The sequence below is a fragment of the Blennius ocellaris genome (assembly GCF_963422515.1).
Source record: "Blennius ocellaris genome assembly, chromosome: 23".
Taxonomy (NCBI): domain Eukaryota; kingdom Metazoa; phylum Chordata; class Actinopteri; order Blenniiformes; family Blenniidae; genus Blennius; species Blennius ocellaris.
Genome location: NC_137672.1, coordinates 4,870,504 through 4,891,683, shown reverse-complemented (window position 1 = coordinate 4,891,683; position 21,180 = coordinate 4,870,504). Strand labels below are relative to the sequence as shown.

Here is a 21,180-nt window from a genome sequence, read left to right as displayed (position 1 = left end):
TCGTTTTGGTTTGAATGAGAATGAAAAGTTAATTTACAGGATTCAGGATCTCGAGGATGATGAGTCTAAATTAAAAAAAGGTTTGTTTGATGAAAAACTTCATATAAGTCTTGTGTTCAGTTCTTTTAGCAGCTCGGCTCCACGGAAACATGACAAATATTGGTACAGTAAGTTTTAGTAAATGTTACTAATATACAGTAATACATTTTCAAACGGACAAATATTACCTTTTTGATCAGAATCGAATCCGAGGCATCATCGATCACACGGTTTTTTGTTGTTTTTTAACAAAACTTTCAAGCAATGACAATAACTGATGATACAGTCCAAACATAGAAGACATCAATTAGCAACCATTAGATAAAAGTGAGCAAAACCAAAATAAATGACAAAAAACACATTCGTGGTGTTCATTGAGTTCACATTCTTTTACAAAATGATATAACCTTATTCTGTTTTGTTCATAAATTTATGAGATTTAAAGTACAGACTTTGTGAAAAATGCATTAAATGTTAGGTTTTGCAGGCTGTGTGCTACAACGACTCCAAATAAAACATTGTATTTGTCCAGATGAGAGGATGCAAATCTAGACGAACACCACAATTGAAAGTCTTAACAAATATACATTCAAAGAACAAGTGGTCAACAGTCTCAACGTCACAATCCTAACAGGTTCAAGAATTCTCTTCAAAACCCAAACAAAGTCTTAGAAACTCCTTGGAAGAGTGTATATATATATATATATATAGCGGTGATCACTTTGAAATGAACTTCCTTTATTTTTAGAGTAACAGGAAATGTTATATATTTACTTCTTAATTTGTCCGCTCAGAGAGCTTTCATACGACGAGGGAGAACTCAGACATCATGTCCCACTAAGTTATAAAAACAACTACAAGAAAGAAGTACCGGTATATGAAAGTCACTGTCCACAGTCTGCGGTACACCACATCAGACAGGATGACCAGCTGGGCGGCCAGGGTGGGGTCCAACCGCTCCACCAGCCCGCCGCTCTGGGCGTGGGCTTTGATCACTTTTTACAGTGTAATAGAGTAACTGGATGAGGAAGTGCAAGATAATGTTTTTACAGTGTAGTAGTGTAGATAGATTAGGTAGTGCAGGGTCATATTTTTACACTAGTAGTGTAATGATGAGGGAGTGTGCAATCATTTTTTACAGTGTAATATGGCATCTGGATGATAATTTGCAAGATGCAAGATTTAAACATAGTAGTGTAGCTGGATGAGGTAGTGCATTCTCATTTTTATAGTGTAGTGATGTACCTTTCATCATGAGTTCATGAGATCATGAGTTTGTGCAGATATTTTTTAAAGTGTAGTATTGAAGTTGGATGAGGTGTTGTAAGGTATGTGGATAATATTGTGCAGGATGATTTTTTAAAGTGTGGTAATGTGTTATCATCTTGCGTGGTAATGTAGCTGTAAGAGGTTACATTACCACACAGGATGATTTTTTTTATAGTGTTGTAGGATAACTGATGAGGTAGTACGTTACAATTTTTTTTACAGTGAAGTAAAGTACCTATGCGATGCGTTTGTACAAATAATATTTTACAGGGTTGTAGTGAAGCTAGATGAGGTAGTTCTGAGATATTTTTTTTCAGTGTAGTAGGGTGTCTGGATGATATTGTGCAGGAGGATTTTCTTGAAGTGTCATCATGAAGCTGGACGAGGTAGCGCCTTAATCACTTTTTACAGTGTACCAGTGAAAGTTCAGAAGGTAATGCAGGGTAAATTATTTTACAGTGTAATAGTGGAGCTGGTGAGAAAGTGCAGGATCACTTTTTACAGTGTAGCAGTGTAAGATGAGATGCAGATCATTTCTTACAGTGTTTGCTGGATGAGGTGCAGATCATTTTTTACAGTTTCCTGGATGAGGTGCAGATCATTTTTTACAGTGTTTTCTGGGTGAGGTGCAAATCATTTTTTAGTGTTTGCTGGATGAGGTTCAGATAATTTTTTACAGTATTGACTGGATGAGACGCAGATCTTTTTTTTTTTACAGTATTTGCTGGATGAGATGCAGATAATGTTTTACAGTGTTTGCTGGGTGAGGTGCAGATAATGTTTTACAGTGTTTGCTGGATGAGACGCAGATAATGTTTTACAGTGTTTTTTGGGTGAGGTGCAGATAATTATTTACAGTGTTTTGCTGGATGAGGTGCAGATCATTTTTTACAGTGTTTTCTGGGTGAGGTGCAGATCATTTTTTTAGTGTTTGCTGGATGAGGTGCAGATAATTTTTTACAGTGTTGGCTGGATGAGACGCAGATAATTTTTTACAGTATTTGCTGGATGAGACGCAGATCATTTTTTACAGTATTTGCTGGATGAGACGCAGATCATTTTTTAGCGTTTGCTGGATGAGGCACAGATAATTTTTTACAGTGTTTTCTGGGTGAGGTGCAGATCATTTTTTTAGTGTTTGCTGGATGAGGTGCAGATAATTGTTTACAGTGTTTGCTGGGTGAGGTGAAGATCATTTTTACAGTGTTTTGCTGGATGAGGTGCAGATAATTTTTACAGTGTTTGCTGGATGAGGTGCAGATCATTTTTTACAGTGTTTGCTGGGTGAGGTACAGATCATTTTTTACAGTGTTGCTGGATGAGGCGCAGATCATTTCTTACAGTGTTTGCTGGGTGAGGTGCAGATAATTTTTTACAGTGTTTGCTGGATGAGTTGCATACCATTTTTTACAGTGTTGCTGGATGAGGTGCAGATCATTTTTTACAGTGTTGCTGGATGAGATGCAGATACTCTTTTACAGTGTTTGCTGGGTGAGGTGCAGATCATTTTTACAGAGGAGGTGCAGATCATTTTTTACAGTGTTTGCTGGGTGAGGCGCAGATCATTTTTTACAGTGTTTGCTGGGTGAGGTGCAGATCATTTTTACAGTGTTGCTGGATGAGGTGCAGATCATTTTTTACAGTGTTGCTGGGTGAGATGCAGATAATCGTTTACAGTGTTTGCTGGGTGAGGTACAGATAATTTTTTACAGTGTTGCTGGATGAGGTGCAGATCATTTTTTACAGTGTTTGCTGGGTGAGACGCAGATGCTTTTTTACAGTGTTTGCTGGATGAGGTGCAGATAATTTTTAGTGTTGCTGGATGAAGTGCAGATCATTTTTTACAGTGTTGCTGGGTGAGATGCAAATAATCGTTTACAGTGTTTGCTGGGTGAGGTGCAGATCATTTTTTACAGTGTTTGCTGGGTAAGGTGCAGATCATTTTTTACAGTGTTTTGCTGGGTGAGGTACAGATAATTTTTTACAGTGTTGCTGGATGAGGTGCAGACCATTTCTGACAGTGTTTGCTGGATGACATGCAGATCAGTTTTTACAGTGTTGCTGGATGAGATGCGGATCATTTTTTACAGTGTTTGCTGAATGAGGTGCAGGTCATTTTTTACAGTGTTGCTGGATGAGATGCAGATCATTTTTTACAGTGTTTGCTGAATGAGGTGCAGGTCATTTTTTACAGTGTTGCTGGATGAGATGCAGATCATTTTTTACAGTGTTTGCTGAATGAGGTGCAGGTCATTTTTTACAGTGTTGCTGGATGAGACGCAGATCATTTCTTACAGTGGGGCTGCGCTCGCGGAGGATCCGCACTCAGAGGCGTGCAGTCTGTCAGAAGAAGCCCAGCGTGCAGCGCCCTCAGCGGCTTCCTGACCCGCCCCGGACCCCCCGGACCCCCCGGACCCCCAGCGGGACATGTGTGTGTGAGCAGCCCGGCGGACCGACCCGCAGCCCGGCCGCTGCTGCTGCTGCCGCCGCGCGGCTCTCATCATGGAGCGGATCGGAGTCTCCTTCTTGGACCCGCTGGACGACTACGAACTGATCCACCGGATCGGCTGCGGGACGTACGGAGATGTGTTCAAGGTGAGTGGTGTGTGTGTGTGTGTGTGTGTGTGTGTGTGTGTGTGTGTGTGTGTGTGTGTGTGTGTGTGTGTGTGTGTGTGTGTGTGTGTGTGTGTGTGTGTGTGTGTGTGTGTGTGTGTGTGTGTGAAAGAGGTTTCAGTTCCATCCCCTGTACTGTTTAGTGTAGTAAACTATGTACTCTGTCGTCTGTAATGTGTACCCTGTGTACTCTGTACTGTGTAATCGTGATCTGTAATGTATACTGTGTACTGTATACTAATTACTGTGTACTAATTACTGAGTACTGTGTACTCTGCAGCCTCAGTTGATGCTCTCATGATACAGTAAGTGTCCCACCTGTTAAGAGGAAGTGAGTGAAAAAGCAGTTTTCTGCTCGTTTCCTGTTTGAGCCTCAGATCTCAGCCTGCTGGGATCCAGTGGATCTTCAGGTGATGCCAACTCAAGTGAATCTGATGAGCTACTCAGCTGTGGAGCCATTACAGTCACTGTAGAGTCACTGTAGAGTCACTGTAGAGTCACTGTAGAGTCACTAGAGTAACTGGAGAGTCACTGGAGAGTCACTCGAGTCACTAAAGTCACTGCAGAGTCACTCGAGTCACTCGAGTCACTGTAGAGTCACTGTAGAGTCACTAGAGTCACTGTAGAGTCACTCGAATCACTAGAGTCACTGTAGAGTCACTCGAGTCACTCGAGTCACTCGAGTCACTAGAGTCACTGTAGAGTCACTGTAGAGTCACTGTAGAGTCACTAGAATCACTAGAGTCACTGTAGAGTCACTAGAGTAACTGTAGATTCACTAGTCACTGTAGATTCAATCGAGTCACTTTAGAGTCACTAGAGTCACTATAGAGTCACTAGAGTCACTGTAGAGTCACTAGAATCACTAGAGTCACTGTAGAGTCACTAGAGTCACTGTAGAGTCACTGTAGATTCACGAGAGTCACTGTAGAGTCACTGTAGAGTCCCTAGAATCACTAGAGTCACTGTAGAGTCACTAGAGTCACTGTAGAGTCACTGTAGAGTCACTGTTGTCACTAGAATCACTATAGTCACTGTAGAGTCACTCGAGTCACTGTAGATTCACTAGAGTCACTGTAGAGTCACTGTAGAGTCACTGTAGAGTCACGGGAGTCACTAGAGTAGTTTCACTAGAGTTTGTACACATCAACATTTTAAATTACTGTTACAATCCATGGTGATAATGTGAGAATCCATGGAGATAAACTACTGGGAGAATCCAGGGAGATAAACTACTGGGAGAATCCAGGGCACTGCGTGGTGAAGAAGCAGAGTTTGGAGCGTCAGATCTCACATCCTGCTGGCGGAGCCTCAGACTCTGGTGCGTCGCAGGAAAAGCTGGTTTGAGGTTTTCAAGTTATTTGAGCATCAGGATGCGAACTTCCTGTGCTGCTTCACACTTCCTGCTCAGACAAAGCTCACATTTCTCACTCCGTCCAGAGCAGCCAGAACAATCGCTCTCCCTGTCGCTCCCGCAACGCCTCCCTCCACACGCCTCTGTGAACACGCTGGAGAGGCGGGGCCATGACATCACTGAGAGGGAGGCGGGGTTATATATGGAGAGGCGGGGCCATGACATCACGGAGAGGGAGGCGGGGTTACAGGTGGAGAGGCGGGGCCATGACATCACGGAGAGGGAGGCGGGGTTACAGGTGGAGAGGCGGGGCCATGGCATCACCGAGAGGGAGGCGGGGTTACAGGTGGAGAGGCGGGGCCATGATATCACAGAGAGGGTGGTGGGGCTACAGGTGGAGAGGCGGGGCAATGACATCACCGAGAGGGAGGCGGGGTTACAGGTGGAGAGGCGGGGCCATGACATCACGGAGAGGGAAGTGGGGTTATAGGTGGAGCGGCAGGGCAATGACATCACCGAGAGGGAGGCGGGGTTACAGGTGGAGAGGCGGGGCCATGACATCACTGAGAGGGAGGTGGAGTTATATATGGAGAGGCGGGGCAATGCCATCACCGAGAGGGAGGCGGGGTTACAGGTGGAGAGGCGGGGCCATGACATCACGGAGAGGGAAGTGGGGTTATAGGTGGAGCGGCAGGGCAATGACATCACTGAGAGGGAGGCGGGGTTACAGGTGGAGAGGCGGGGCCATGACATCACTGAGAGGGAGGTGGAGTTATATATGGAGAGGCGGGGCCATGACATCACAGAGAGGGAGGCGGGACTATAGGTGGAGAGGCGGGGCCATGACATCACTGAGAGGGAGGCGGGGTTACAGGTGGAGAGGCGGGGCCATGACATCACTGAGAGGGAGGCGGGGTTACAGGTGGAGAGGCGGGGCCATGACATCACTGAGAGGGAGGCGGGGTTACAGGTGGAGAGGCGGGGCCATGACATCACTGAGAGGGAGGCGGGGTTACAGGTGGAGAGGCGGGGCCATGACATCAAAGTCCCGCCAGCAGGGGGCAGCGTTACAATGAGACATAGTACAACTGATCTGAGTCTCTGTAACAATCTGGCTCCTGACTCTCTGTTCCATTAGGATTCATCCGCTCATTCTTTGTTGCCATAGTAACTGATTGTTAACTCATAAACATTGTAAAGAACAAGGTGGTACTTCACAATTAAACACATTTATGGTCTTTATGAAAGGAGCTGAAATACATAAAGGAGTCAATAATGTACAATATAATATATTATATTTCAGTCTTGACACTGAATGGAAAAAAATGGATTTTTTAAGAATTTTAATGTTTTGAAATTCTCTGACCTTTGAGCATTACTGGACTAATAATGACTAATTAATAACAGGACTAATTATTTATTACTAACAGGATGAATTATGAATAATTACTAACAGAAATAATTACTAATTACTAACAGGACCCCACTCCGGTCCTGGATTCCTGGTGTACTCCATGTTTTAGTCCCTCCCTGCTTCAGCAGACCTGAATCTAATGATGACATCATCACCTGAATCTAATGATGACATCATCACCAAGGTTGTGAAAAAGCCCAATAACGAGTTCCTCATTACAATCAGGTGTGTTGAACTGGGAGGAGCTAAACCCTGCAGGACCGCGGCTGGAGGCCCCTGGTCTACGGTCTGGAGGTTCTAATGTCTACGGCCTGGAGCAGGGGTCGCAACCTTTAATGCTCAAAGAACCATTTGGTCCCGTTTCCCACTGAACACAACACTCAAAGCTGCACACATTTTATTTTGACAGTCCCACAGGAAGACCATGCCAGGAGGACACGACACACAAAACCTTCTTCACTGCTGGTTGACGACTTACAACTAATAAACTAAACTACATGAACTAAGCAACAACAACACAATTATTACCGACACTACAAACCTAACATAACCCCCAATAATTACATTTAAAACACCACAAACAGAAACTCCCATAATGCATTGCAGCTCTCAGCTCCTTTATTGCTCCACATTATTAAAATGGAAGATAAATGTGGGAGATGTGGATTGTTAGAACCATGAGTGTGAGTGTTGTGTCTTTAATGTCCTGTAGTTGTTGTGTAATTCACTAGAATGTTCCGTCACTCTCAACAAGTCTGGAATGAACCCCCTGGAATTGTCGCAGTTTTACTGTGAAAGGTACAGGAAGCTCCCAGCTTCAGACACCAGTTGAGCCGCTGTCATGACCTGCAGCCGCAATTCTACCTTCTTCATCCATTATTGTTGCGTAATGACGTTACGTCGCTGAGTCGTTCACGACCCTACATTGTACCACTCTTTGTAGAGGGACTGATCTCTGGGTGGCTTTGCCTCCTTACGTCCCTCCAGGATGAACTGCAGTGGGACGGAGGCTCAAGGAGCCGCAGTGGAGGGACCAAAGAGCCGCATGCGGCTCCGGAGCCGCGGGTTGCCGACCCCTGTTCTAGAGGTTCTAACATCTGTGGTCTGGAGGTTCTAATGTCTATGGCTGTTCTGTAGTTGTTCTGCTGTTGTTCTGCGGCTGCAGGTAGAAAACAGGAAGTGTTGGACTGTAATGTAACTGCAGGTCATGTGACCTGCGGGGTCACCGTCTCAGTGTGACATCATCAGTGGCTGAAAGCTGCAGCTCCAGTCGACCAACCAGCTCTGGTTGTTGAGCAGGAAGCAGAACTCGCTGCAGTGGAGCGGCGTCACGTCCAAACTCTCCTCACCTTCAGTCAAACTGGACTCTTTAGTCAAGTTTTATATCAGAAGATCCGTCAAACTGAAGTTTAACAAAAGTCGTTATTATCAAATAATAGTCAGTGAAACGGACAAAAGGACACTGATTAAAATCACACAGGAAACATTGGCTTATTGACGTCGTTGCTATGGCAACACAAAGACACTGAAATGCTCTCAGATGGACTTCACTTGTCATGTTGTTTCACAGCTGCTGCGCTGCAGCGGTTCGCTCTCTCTCCGCACAGTGAGGGAGTTGTCGGTTCGAGTCCCAGCCAGGCTCTGAGTGGAACTGCTTGTACATTATTCTCCCTGTGCAGCCACACCGTCCCGCCCCGGGCGGGCTGGACCTCAACCGGCCCGGGTCGGTGGAGAGTTTGAGCTGGTGGATTCGGGCCGGCCGTCATGGAAGAGACAGACGGACGCTTTCACTGGAGACATTGACTTCATCCATTGTTCATATGAATGGACGGCCTGGTGTCGTCTCACGACGGCCACCGCCAAGCGGGACTTTGTGTAAATGTGAGGAAATATGACAGGTGGTTGCACAGCGGCGGCCCAGCGGCTCTGCTATGACTGAAGCATGTGTGTCTGCTGTGAATGGGAGCTGACAAAGGCTCATTATGGCGCCCACCGGCACTGGTGGCGGCTCGCTGAGGCCTCTGGACATGTGACCGCGTGGGGCTGCGGCGGTCTCGTCACACTGCTGGCATTCAGTCCCACAACGACGACGCCCGTCCTGGGGTGAAGCCACAGCTTCACGTGTGACCTTTGACCTGCAGGAGCCAAACGCCAGACGTTTTCCACACAACCGCTGGCTCACAGTCCCGACACACCTGCTGGAGAAACATCGTGACGCTCCCTCCACCGGACTTTACCCTCAAGACGTTGCTCTCCTGTCACCCGTCACCGTTCGTACTGAGCGTCTCCACTAGCGGACAAAGTGTCAGGAAAATGATCGATTGAGTTTATTGGTCCCTTTTCTATTTCCTGATGGTTGCTGTTGCAGGGTAATTAGGCCTTTTAGCGACACATTAACACGAGAGGCGTAGTGATCCACTAACGTTAGCTTCAAAGCTTTTTGCTCTTTCGTGGGCAAATTATTGATAAATGTAGATGAAGCATCTCCAGAAACCTGGATAGGCTTTATTTACATTCATGGACGTACATCTGGAGTCAGACGGTCAACACTTCACGTGGAAGAATTTCTACATCAAAGGGCGAAGTTAGCTTTAGCAACACGAAGCTCAGGCTCTGAGAACTAAACACTCCAGCGTCTGGATTCAATGACAAGTTGCTTTATGTTGCATCAATTATGACAATTGTATCCAGAAACAGCTGCAACGCACTCTACTCTTTCACTTTGTTAACATTATTGTCTTTAGTTTAATTTGTCTTTGGTTGGGGGTCTTTTTGTTGATGGTCTATTGATTGGGGTGTTTGGTTTGGGTCTTTTGGTTGGGGGTCTTTTGGTTTGGGTCTTTTGGTTGGGGGTCTTTTGGTTTGGATCTTTTGGTTGGGGGTCTTTTTGTTGATGGTCTATTGATTGGGGTGTTTGGTTTGGGTCTTTTGGTTGGGGGTCTTTTGGTTTGGGTCTTTTGGTTGGGGGTCTTTTGGTTTGGGTCTTTTGGTTGGGGGTCTTTTGGTTTGGATCTTTTGGTTGGGGGTCTTTTTGTTGATGGTCTATTGATTGGGGTGTTTGGTTGGGGGTCTTTTGGTTTGGGTCTTGTGGTTGTCGTCCCCCTGCAGCTCCTCATAGCCTCTCTTTACTACTTTGACTTGAATCAAGTAAACAAGAACAACTGACATTAATTTCCTGACCTGACACTAAGTGTCGCCTCGGAGACGGTTCAGTTGTCCATCAGCTTTCACTCAATCTCAGTCTCGTTCTCAGTCTCGTTCTCAGTCTCGTTCTCAGTCTCAATCTCAGTCTCGTTCTCAGTCTCGTTCTCAGTCTCGTTCTCAGTCTCGTTCTCAGTCTCGTTCTCAGTCTCGTTCTCAGTCTCGTTCTCAGTCTCGTTCTCAGTCTCAATCTCAGTCTCGTTCTCAGTCTCGTTCTCAGTGTCGTTCTCAGTCTCGTTCTCAGTCTCGTTCTCAGTCTCGTTCTCAGTCTCGTTCTCAGTCTCGTTCTCAGTCTCAATCTCAGTCTCGTTCTCAGTCTCGTTCTCAGTCTCGTTCTCAGTCTCGTTCTCAGTCTCGTTCTCAGTCTCGTTCTCAGTCTCGTTCTCAGTCTCAATCTCAGTCTCGTTCTGAACAAACTTCCGCCGGAGTGACTTCAAGGCTGTTTGAGTCCCGATCAGACCAGCTTCCGTTTCCTCTCTGGGTCTGTGAGCTGCTGTCAGAGACATTGTGAGCTTCAGTGTCAGGAAGCCGGCGGTGCAGCAGGAAAGAAAACAGGAAGTGAGCACAGGTTGTGTGGAGGAGGCCCGTCGACCACCGCCTGGCTGGTTCGGAATGTGGCACTGAAAATGATCTGATAGTGAAAATGATCTGACGTGGGCGAGATAACACCCGGTTAAAGTTAACCCAGTTTTGAACATCAAGATAACAGTGCTGTTAAAGTTAACGGTTGGTTAAATGTGTTTACCGGCTGGTTAAAGGATGACCCAGTGCTGAACCACCGGGCCCTGGTGGTTTCATGATCTGCCAGATGCTCAAACCTCCGTAAGGAGCTTTGTCATGGACCAGGTTCTGACGCTCGGCAGTATGTCACACTTTTCCAGCTTCTCGTTGCGCCGTGCCAACTTGTGGAGACGTGGTCCCGTCCTGAAGTTCAAAATGAGAAGTTGTTCTGAACAAGAAGGTCAAACGTCGTCCAGCCAGCGGAGTAATGACATGTTTCTCCTGCAGGCTCGGAACATCGGGACTTCTGAACTGGCAGCGATCAAGATCGTCAAGCTGGACCCTGGTATACACACACACACACACACACACACACACACACACACACACACACACACACACACACACACACACACACAGACACACACACACACACACACACACACACACACACACACACACACACACACACACACACACACACACACACACACACACACACACACACACACACACACACACACAGCAGTGACTCTCGTCTGTGTTTATGGAGATTAAAAAGTTTCATTCTTGTAATGCTGGAGAGAACGTCTCCTCCTCTGAGTCTGGTTCTGCAGGTTTCTCCTCCTCCTCCTGCTCTGGTTCTGCAGGTTTCTCCTCCTTCTCCTGCTCTGGTTCTGCAGGTTTCTCCTCCTTCTCCTGCTCTGGTTCTGCAGGTTTCTCCTCCTCCTCCTCCTCTGGTTCTACAGGTTTCTCCTCCTCCTCCTCCTCTGGTTCTACAGGTTTCTCCTCCTCCTCCTCCTCTGGTTCTGCAGGTTTCTCCTCCTTCTCCTGCTCTGGTTCTGCAGGTTTCTCCTCCTTCTCCTGCTCTGGTTCTGCAGGTTTCTCCTCCTCCTCCTCCTCTGGTTCTGCAGGTTTCTCCTCCTCCTCCTCCTCTGGTTCTGCAGGTTTCTCCTCCTTCTCCTGCTCTGGTTCTGCAGGTTTCTCCTCCTTCTCCTCCTCTGGTTCTGCAGGTTTCTCCTCCTCCTCCTACTCTGGTTCTGCAGGTTTCTCCTCCTTCTCCTGCTCTGGTTCTGCAGGTTTCTCCTCCTCCTCCTGCTCTGGTTCTGCAGGTTTCTCCTCCTTCTCCTGCTCTGGTTCTGCAGGTTTCTCCTACTCCTTCTCCTGCTCTGGTTCTGCAGGTTTCTTCCTGTTAGAAGGAGTTTTTTCTTTTCACAGTCGCTCTGCTGCTCACGTGTTTCTCGAAATAACTGTGTTGTAGCTTCATCCACCATGATGCATGATTTCATGTGTATGCACGCGTGTGTGTGTGTGTGTGTGTGTGTGTGTGTGTGTGTGTGTGTGTGTCCAGGTGATGACATCACCTCCATCCAGCAGGAGATCACCATGATGAAGGAGTGCAAACATAAGAACATCGTGGCGTACTTCGGCAGCTACCACAGGTTCCAACTCTTTCTTTCCTTCTGTTTTCTTCTTCTTGTCTAAGACTTCAGAACCTGTAGTGTGATTAGAAAGGTCCAACAGGACGGTCACAGCCTCTGACCGCTCCCTTTTGTTTGTATATTGTGAGACTTTTTCTTTTAACTCTATTTTGTTAAAATTGACATTTTTTAACCAACTGTATTACATATAAACCACATTTTAGTGTGATTTTTTTTAGATGTGGTAACTCTAAAAACTAACAAACATTAAAAAATGAGCTTTTGAAATGTTCTTTAAGTGTTGAAAAGCTGCATTTATAAATATTTCAATGGGAGCTCTATGAAGTGTGAAACCAGGACAGGAGCTCCAGGGGGCGAGGTTTATGGGTCCTTCCAGGAACCTCTGTACTATGTAGTCCATATTGTTTGTCTTGTATTTACCCAATCAGCTTGTAGTCTGGAAGGTTGATTTATTTCCTTGTCTTTGACGACGCTCACTGTGATGTGAAGTCAAACAGAGTTCAGACTGTTGCTCATATTGAAGTGATTGAGGAAAGTCCAACCTGAGAAAAAGAGCTCATTGCATGGAGGGAGGTGATGGTTGCTCATCCCCACGTAAGACAAATGGTCTGTTGTGAAAAACCAATTGTTCCAAGAAGCTGGATCACAGCCGTCCCTGGGTGGGCTTGAACCACCAACCTTTCGGTTAACAGCCGAACGCGCTAACCGATTGCGCCACAGAGACTTCTTCTGTATGTCAGTGTGGCATTTTCAGGGGGCGTGGCCAATGTTTTGTCCCACACAATGAACCTGATGAACATTACAGGGGTTGGTGGATCACTTTGGTTCCTAAAAGTATTGAGTATATATTAAGTATTGGCCGTCATAGAGCCACTGGAAAAGAAGCATCTCTTAAAAGAGAAAGTGTCAAAAGTCACCTTTTGTCAGCTGGACTTTGCCTCGTTGCTCTTTGACCCTGAATGGACTGAGCAGTAAAGAACTCTGACATATGCTGCTTCTGAAAAGGTTCACATGGCTGCCGAAACCCGGGATTGAACCAGGGACCTTTAGATCTTCAGTCTAACGCTCTCCCAACTGAGCTATTTCGGCTCACAACACACAATTCTGACAGCCAAAGTGGGCGTGGCCTGTTGGGGGCGTGGTCAATGTTTGGTCCAACACATCGAACCCCATGAAACTATTGTGAAAATATCGAGTCATAAGTATTGGCCATCATAGATCCACTGGAAAAGAAGCACCTCTTAAAAGATCAACTGAAGCGACTTAACAACTGATTTCCTGGCATCGCTTTTTGAACAAATTGATTCAAACTCAAAGCCACGCCCACTTTACATGAGGACCGTCTCTGTGGTGTACTTGGATGTTTGGCTGTTAACAGAAAGGTTGGAGGTTCAAGCCCACCCAGGGACGAGTGTGATCCAGCTTCTTGGGAGAGTTGTTTTTTAACAACAGACCATTTGCGTCACATGGGTATGAGCAACCATCACCTCCAATGTGCTCTTTTTCAAGGAATTTCACAAGGAAATTCTGGCAAACCGTCCGGCGCCTCAGGAGGGGGAAGCAGTTCTCCACCAACACTGTTTACAGTGGAAGTGGGGAGCTGTTGACCTCAACTGGGGATGTCGTCGGGCGGTGGAAGGAATACTTCGAGGACCTCCTCAATCCCACCATCATGTCTTCCGTTGAGGAAGCAGAGGCTGGATTCTCAGAGGTGGACTCGTCCATTACCCAAGCTGAAGTCACCGAGGTTGTTGTGAAGCTCCTCGGTGGCAAGGCACCGGGAGTGGATGAGATTCACCCAGAGTTCCTTAAGTCTCTGGATGTGCAGGGACTGTCGTGGCTGACTCGTCTCTGCAACATCGCGTGGCGGTAAGCTTCTTGGAACAATTGGTTTTTCACAACAGACCATTTGTCTTACGTGGGGATGAGCAACCATCACCTCCCTCCATGCAATGTGCTCTTTTTCTCAGGTTGGACTTTCCTCAATCACTTCAATATGAGCAACAGTCTGAACTCTGTTTGACTTCACATCACAGTGAGCGTCATCAAAGACAAGGCAATAAATCAACCTTCCAGAGTACAAACTAAAATTGAGCCATTATTTGATTTCAATTTCAAATTTGAAATCAAAACTGAGATTCAATGCATTTTTCTATATCATGATCAAGAAGGGACAAATAAAGCTTTTTAAGATGTCGTCTTTTAAGTCAGTGTTTTTCAACCACTGTGAACCACTGTGGCACACTGGTGTTCCACGAGATCTAGTCAGGTGTGCCGTGGGAAATTATCCAATTTCACATTTTTTTCTAAAAAAACATTTGCTCCCATGGGACTGTCAGCAGAGGGTTCATGTGTTCATGAGCCAGAGCGAGGTCAAGGTAAGGAGGTCCAGAATAAAGAGCTCATTGCATGGAGGGAGGTGATGGTTGCTCATCCCCACGTAAGACAAATGGTCTGTTGTGAAAAACCAATTGTTCCAAGAAGCTGGATCACAACCGTCCCTGGGTGGACTTGAACCACCAACCTTTCAGTTAACAGCCGAACGCGCTAACCAATTGCGCCACAGAGACTTCTTTTGTGTGTTAGTGTTGCATTTTCAGGGGGCGTGGCCAATGTTTTGTCCCACACAATGAACCTGATGACCATTATAGGGGTTGGTGGATCACTTTGGTTCCTAAAAGTATTGAGTATATATTAAGTATTGGCCGTCATAGAGCCACTGGAAAAGAAGCATCTCTTAAAAGATAAAGTGACAAAAGTCACCTTTTGTCAGCTGGACTTTGCCTCGTTGCTCTTTGACCCTGAATGGACTGAGCAGTAAAGAACTCTGACATATGCTGCTTTTGAAAAGGTTCACATGGCTGCCGAAACCCGGGATTGAACCAGGGACCTTTAGATCTTCAGTCTAACGCTCTCCCAACTGAGCTATTTCGGCTCACAACACAGAATTCTGACAGCCAAAGTGCGCGTGGTCTGTTGGGGGCGTGGTCAATGTTTGGTCCAACACATCGAACCCCATGAAACTATTGTGAAAATATCGAGTCATAAGTATTGGCCATCATAGATCCACTGGAAAAGAAGCACCTCTTAAAAGATCAACTGAAGCGACTTAACAACTGATTTCCTGGCATCGCTTTTTGAACAAATTGATTAAAACTGACAGAAACACACCAGACGCGCTCTTGTTTTGAAACACGGCAAATTCCATTTACACAATATGATTTTGTTTCTGTTCTCCAATCATTTTATTATTTATTTTGAGAAACAGAAAATGAATATCAACCGATTTTAAAGCTTTGTTTTAAACCCTTTTCATCATGATAAAGAAAAATGCATTGAATTTCAGTTTTGATTTTGAATTTTAAATTGAAATCAAATAATGGCTCAATTTTTGTTTGTACTCTGGAAGGTTGATTTATTGCCTTGTCTTTGATGACGCTCACTGTGATGTGAAGTCAAACAGAGTTCAGTCTGTTGCTCATATTGAAGTGATTGAGGAAAGTCCAACCTGAGATAAAGAGCACATTGCATGGAGGGAGGTGATGGTTGCTCATCCCCACGTAAGGCAAATGGTCTGTTGTGAAAAACCAATTGTTCCAAGAAGCTGGATCACAACCGTCCCTGGGTGGACTTGAACCGCCAACCTTTCAGTTAACAGCAGAACGCACTAACCGATTGCGCCACAGAGACTTCTTTTGTGTGTTAGTGTGGCATTTTCAGGGGGCGTGGCCAATGTTTTGTACCACACAATGAACCTGATGAACATTATAGGGGTTCATGGGATCACTTTGGTTCCTAAAAGTATGGAGTATATATTAAGTATTGGCCGTCATAGAGCCACTGGAAAAGAAGCATCTCTCTGTGATGCTAATTCCTGCTCACCAGAGAGAAACCTGCTGTGAAGAAGGTGCCAGTGTGGCCTGAAGGATCCATGATTGCACTGCAGGATGGTTTTGACTGCTCTCAATGGAAGATGTTCAGAGAGGCTGCAACATGCAATCGACACACAGATGTGGGGGAGTATGCTTCATCTGTGATCGACTACATGGGATGGTGCATGGGGAATGTTACATCCACAAAGACTATAGTCAACCAGAAACCCTGGATGATGATGCCTCATTGCTCTTTGACCCTGAATGGACTGAGCAGTAAAGAACTCTGACAAATGCTGCTTTTGAAAAGGTTCACATGGCTGCCGAAACCCGGGATTGAACCAGGGACCTTTAGATCTTCAGTCTAACGCTCTCCCAACTGAGCTATTTCGGCTCACAACACACAATTCTGACAGCCAAAGTGGGCGTGGTCTGTTGGGGTCAATGTTTGGTCCGACACATCGAACCCCATGAAACTATTGTGGTTGGTGGATCACTTGTGCTCCTGAAAATATCGAATCATGAGTATTGGCCATCATAGAGCCACTGGAAAAGAAGCATCTCTTAAAAGATCAACTGAAGCGACTTAACAACTGATTTCCTGGCATCACTTTTTGAATCTCATCCACTCCCGGTGCCTTGCCTCTGGAGTCCTATGAGCTAACAAAGCCCGATAGGACTCCTTCTTCAGCTTGACGGCATCCCTTACTTCCGGTTTCCACCACCGGGTTCGGGGATTGCCACCACGACAGGCGCCAGAGACCCTGCGGCCACAGCTCCGAGCAGCAGCTTCGACAATGGAAGTGGAGAACATGGTCCACTCGGACTCAATGTCTCCAACCTCCCTCGGGATCTGTGAGAAACTCTCCCGGAGGTGGGAGTTGAAAACTGCGAGGTCAGAGGGCTCGGCCAGATGTTCCCAGCAGACCCTCATAACACGTTTGGGCCTGCCGAGTCTATCTGGCCTCCTCCCGGTCCAGCGCATCCAACTCACCACCAGGTGGTGATCAGTTGACAGCTCTGCCCCTCTCTTTACCCGAGTGTCCAAAACATACGGCCAGAGATCAGATGACACAACCACAAAGTCTATCATTGACCTCCGGCCTAGGGTGTCCTGGTGCCACGTGCACTTATGGACCCCCCTGTGCTCCAACATGGTGTTCGTTATGGACAAACTGTGACTGGCACAGAAGTCCAATAGCAGAACACCACTCGGGTTCAGATCGGGGAGGCCGTTCCTCCCAATCACCTCCTTCCAAGTCTCGCTGTCATTGCCCACGTGGGCGTTGAAGTCCCCCAGGAGAACAATGGAGTCCCCAGTTGGAGCACTATTCAGTACCCCTCCCAGGGACTCCAAGAAGGTTGGGTACTCTGAACTGCTGTTCAGTCCATAGCCTGAGACAACAGTCTCGGCAAATTCCATTCACACAATATGATTATGTTTCTGTTCTCCAATCATTTTATTATTTATTTTGAGAAACAGAAAATGAAAATCAACCCGTTTGTAAAGCTTTGTTTGTCCCTTCTTGATCATGATGAAGAAAAATGCATTGAATCTCAGTTTTGATTTTTAATTTTAAATTAAAATCAAATAATGACCTGAGAAAAAGAGCACATTGCATGGAGGGAGGTGATGGTTGCTCATCCCCACGTAAGGCAAATGGTCTGTTGTGAAAAACCAATTGTTCCAAGAAGCTGGATCACAGCTGTCCCTGGGTGGACTTGAACCACCAACCTTTCGGTTAACAGCCGAACGCGCTAACCAATTGCGCCACAGAGACTTTCTCTGTATCACGGCGTGGCCAATGTTTTGTCCCACACAATGAACTGTGAACATTATAGGGGTGGTGGATCACTTTAGTTCCTAAAAGTATTGAGTATATATTAAGTATTGGCCGTCATAGAGCCACTGGAAAAGAAGCATCTCTTAAAAGATAAAGTGACAAAAGTCACCTTTTGTCAGCTGGACTTTGCCTCGTTGCTCTTTGACCCTGAATGGACTGAGCAGTAAAGAACTCTGACATATGCTGCTTCTGAAAAGGTTCACATGGCTGCCGAAACCCGGGATTGAACCAGGGACCTTTAGATCTTCAGTCTAACGCTCTCCCAACTGAGCTATTTCGGCTCACAACACACAATTCTGACATCCAAAGTGCGCGTGGTCTGTTGGGGGCGTGGTCAATGTTTGGTCCGACACATTGAACCCCATGAAACTATTGTGGTTGGTGGATCACTTGTGTTCCTGAAAATATTGAGTCATAAGTATTGGCCATCATAGATCCACTGGAAAAGAAGCATCTCTTAAAAGATCAACTGAAGCGACTTGACAACTGATTTCCTGGCATCGCTTTTTGAACAAATTGATTAAAACTGACTGATTAAAACTCAAAGCCACGCCCACTTTACATGAGGACCGTCTCTGTGGTTAAATAAGCATCCATAAATAACTCAATTGTCACTGAGCTGACGATGCACGTGGCACCTGAATAAAATGACTTTAGATCAGACGTTCTTTCAATAATACGTGTGAAAAGTCACGAAATGAGACAATCAAGCACAGGTTGCTGTGTTGAGGCCTGCATGACAGATGATCACATATTTTAACACAACACACTATGTTTTAACTCATAATTCATATTACCTACAAATAGATTGGTCGTTGTTAATTTCAGGGGATCAGAAGAAGTAAAGTAACTCAAATATATATACTTTTAAAAACGCACCATCAAGGATTCCTGCTACAGTAAAGGAAGTTGCTCAGGGGATCTAGGGAAGGAGGTCCAGGGAAAGGGAAGGAGGTCCAGAGAAGGAGGTCCAGGGAAGGGGGTCCAGGGAAAGGGAAGGAGGTCCAGAGAAGAGGGTCCAGAGAAGGAGGTCCAGAGAAGGGGCAGAAAAAGGAGAAATCAGAGTTTCAGTGAGAAGACTTCTGCAAACGGCATGGCTTGTGGAGTCTTTTTATTCAGTCCTTCCTGATCAAGCGCATTTCAAAATAAAAGCAGTGTGTCTCTCTTCAGGAACACCAAGCTGTGGATCTGCATGGAGTATTGTGGAGGAGGTTCTCTGCAGGACATCTACCATGGTACACGCAAATACACACTAAAATACACAAAACCATCCAACCATCATCTTTCCATCCATCCAATAAATATCTGATGGAACATGAAACAGGAAGTGATGTGTAACTCTGCTCTACAAGTTCGGCCTGGAACGTCACCCCTGTCGTCACAGTGCTGCCATGAACACGTCAATATGCTAATGTACAATCACTGTCATAGCGCCACCTTGTGGTTGCAGGAATTTCATCTTTTTTCACACTTGCCCATATTGTTCAAATGTGGGGACGTCGGCCTCGACGGCAACACAGTGGATTTTAACATTTCACAATGGAAACTGAAGTGATTACAGCTCAGCTGTGGACGCATGCTAATGCTAATGTTGGTGAAACGACTTTCTTGTTGCTGTCGGATGGACTGAGATATTCCAGGGTTCAGTAGGCAGGAGTTTGCTGAATAAGCTCGTTGAAACTTTAGTCTCCGTAAGTGCAGCGTTACTGCTGTGTTTTAATAGTAATCAGTTCATATCATGCTATAATTATTAACACATAATAGTATCATGCGGCGTCGCTGGCGACGACCATCGCCCTGCTAATGTCGAACAACCGAAGTACTGCTCGTTCACTGAGTGCATGAGTGAACTCACCGTGGTCACCGCCACAGCCTATGATTACATTGCAGACAGTGGCATTAAAGCAGCTCTGCAGAGTTTCTGGAAATGTCCGTGTCACCTCTGAAGAGACGGTGATGAGAGTTTTCTTGCAGTGACGGGTCCGCTGAAGGAGAAGCAGATCGCCTTCGTGTGCCGGGAAACTCTGCAGGTACCGGTACTCTCTTCTGATTCCAGCTGCTGTCAAGGAGGAGCAAACAGTGTTTAGCCTCACCGCTCCACTCAATGTGCGTGTTCACTGAGTGGGTGACCTTCATTGCATGATCTGCTCTGTAGAAAACCACTAAAACAACAACCAATCGAGGAAGATTGAGTTCAGTCATGAATGGAGCAGAAATAATAAAGTGCAGTTCAGCAGCATGAGAGTCTACAGGCCCGTCTGCAGGGCTTCTGAAGGCCGTCTACAGGCTGTCTGCAGGTCGTCTGCAGGGCATCTGCAGGCCGTCTACAGGCTGTCTGCAGGTCGTCTGCAGGGCATCTGCAGGGCGTCTGCAGGCCCTCTGCAGGGCGTCCGCAGGGCGTCTGAAGGCCGTCCGCAGGGCGTCTGCAGGGCGTCCGCAGGCCGTCTGCAGGCCGTCCGCAGGGCGTCCGCAGGGCGTCCGCAGGCCGTCTGCAGGCCGTCTGCAGGTCGTCTGCAGGGCATCTGCAGGCCGTCTACAGGCTGTCTGCAGGTCGTCTGCAGGGCATCTGCAGGGCGTCTGCAGGCCCTCTGCAGGGCGTCCGCAGGGCGTCTGAAGGCCGTCCGCAGGCCGTCTGCAGGGCGTCCGCAGGGCGTCTGAAGGCCGTCCGCAGGGCGTCTGCAGGGCGTCCGCAGGCCGTCTGCAGGCCGTCCGCAGGGCGTCTGAAGGCCGTCCGCAGGGCGTCTGAAGGCCATCCGCAGGGCGTCCGCAGGCCGTCTGCAGGGCGTCCGCAGGGCGTCTGAAGGCCGTCCGCAGGGCGTCTGAAGGCCGTCCGCAGGGCGTCTGCAGGGCTTCTGAAGGCCGTCTGCAGGCCGTCTGCAGGGCGTCTGCAGGGCGTCCGCAGGGCGTCCGAAGGCCGTCTGCAGGGCTTCTGAAGGCCGTCTGCAGGGCGTCTGCAGGGCGTCTGCAGGGCTTCTGAAGGCTGTCTGCAGGGCGTCTGAAGGCCGTCTGCAGGGCGTCTGCAGGCCGTCTGCAGGGCTTCTGAAGGCCGTCTGCAGGGCGTCTGCAGGCCGTCTGCAGGGCGTCTGCAGGCCGTCTGCAGGGCTTCTGAAGGCCTTCTGCAGGGCGTCTGCAGGCCGTCTGCAGGGCGTCTGCAAAATTAAAGCTTAAATCGCTCCTGTAGTTCCAGTTCATACCACATGGTGGTGTCGTGAGTTACTGTCTGAGGGTCACAACACCACAACCTAAACTCTGCTCTTTCCCAGGGTTTGTATCACCTGCATGAAACCGGCAAGATGCATCGAGACATCAAGGTACTCGTCTGGCACAGCTTTACCTGGGACTCTATTCACCACCATGCATGAACTGTGTGTGTGTGTGTGTGTGTGTGTGTGTGTGTGTGTGTGTGTGTGTG

At 47.0% G+C, this 21,180-nt stretch overlaps 1 protein-coding gene across 4 annotated transcripts in view; it reads left to right on the top strand.

The window, feature by feature from the left end:
• Window positions 1-3,626: 3,626 nt before the first annotated feature.
• Window positions 3,627-21,180, top strand: part of map4k2 (mitogen-activated protein kinase kinase kinase kinase 2) — a 37,993-nt gene continuing 20,439 nt past the window's right edge. For all 4 annotated transcript variants that reach the window (XM_080519316.1, XM_080519315.1, XM_080519317.1 and 1 more), the window contains exons 1-6: window positions 3,627-3,903; window positions 10,899-10,956; window positions 11,962-12,052; window positions 18,939-19,003; window positions 19,743-19,798; window positions 21,032-21,079. In XM_080519316.1, coding sequence (XP_080375442.1) covers window positions 3,811-3,903; window positions 10,899-10,956; window positions 11,962-12,052; window positions 18,939-19,003; window positions 19,743-19,798; window positions 21,032-21,079 — 411 coding nt within the window. In that variant the 5' untranslated portion in view covers window positions 3,627-3,810. The remainder of the gene's footprint in view (window positions 3,904-10,898; window positions 10,957-11,961; window positions 12,053-18,938; window positions 19,004-19,742; window positions 19,799-21,031; window positions 21,080-21,180) is intronic.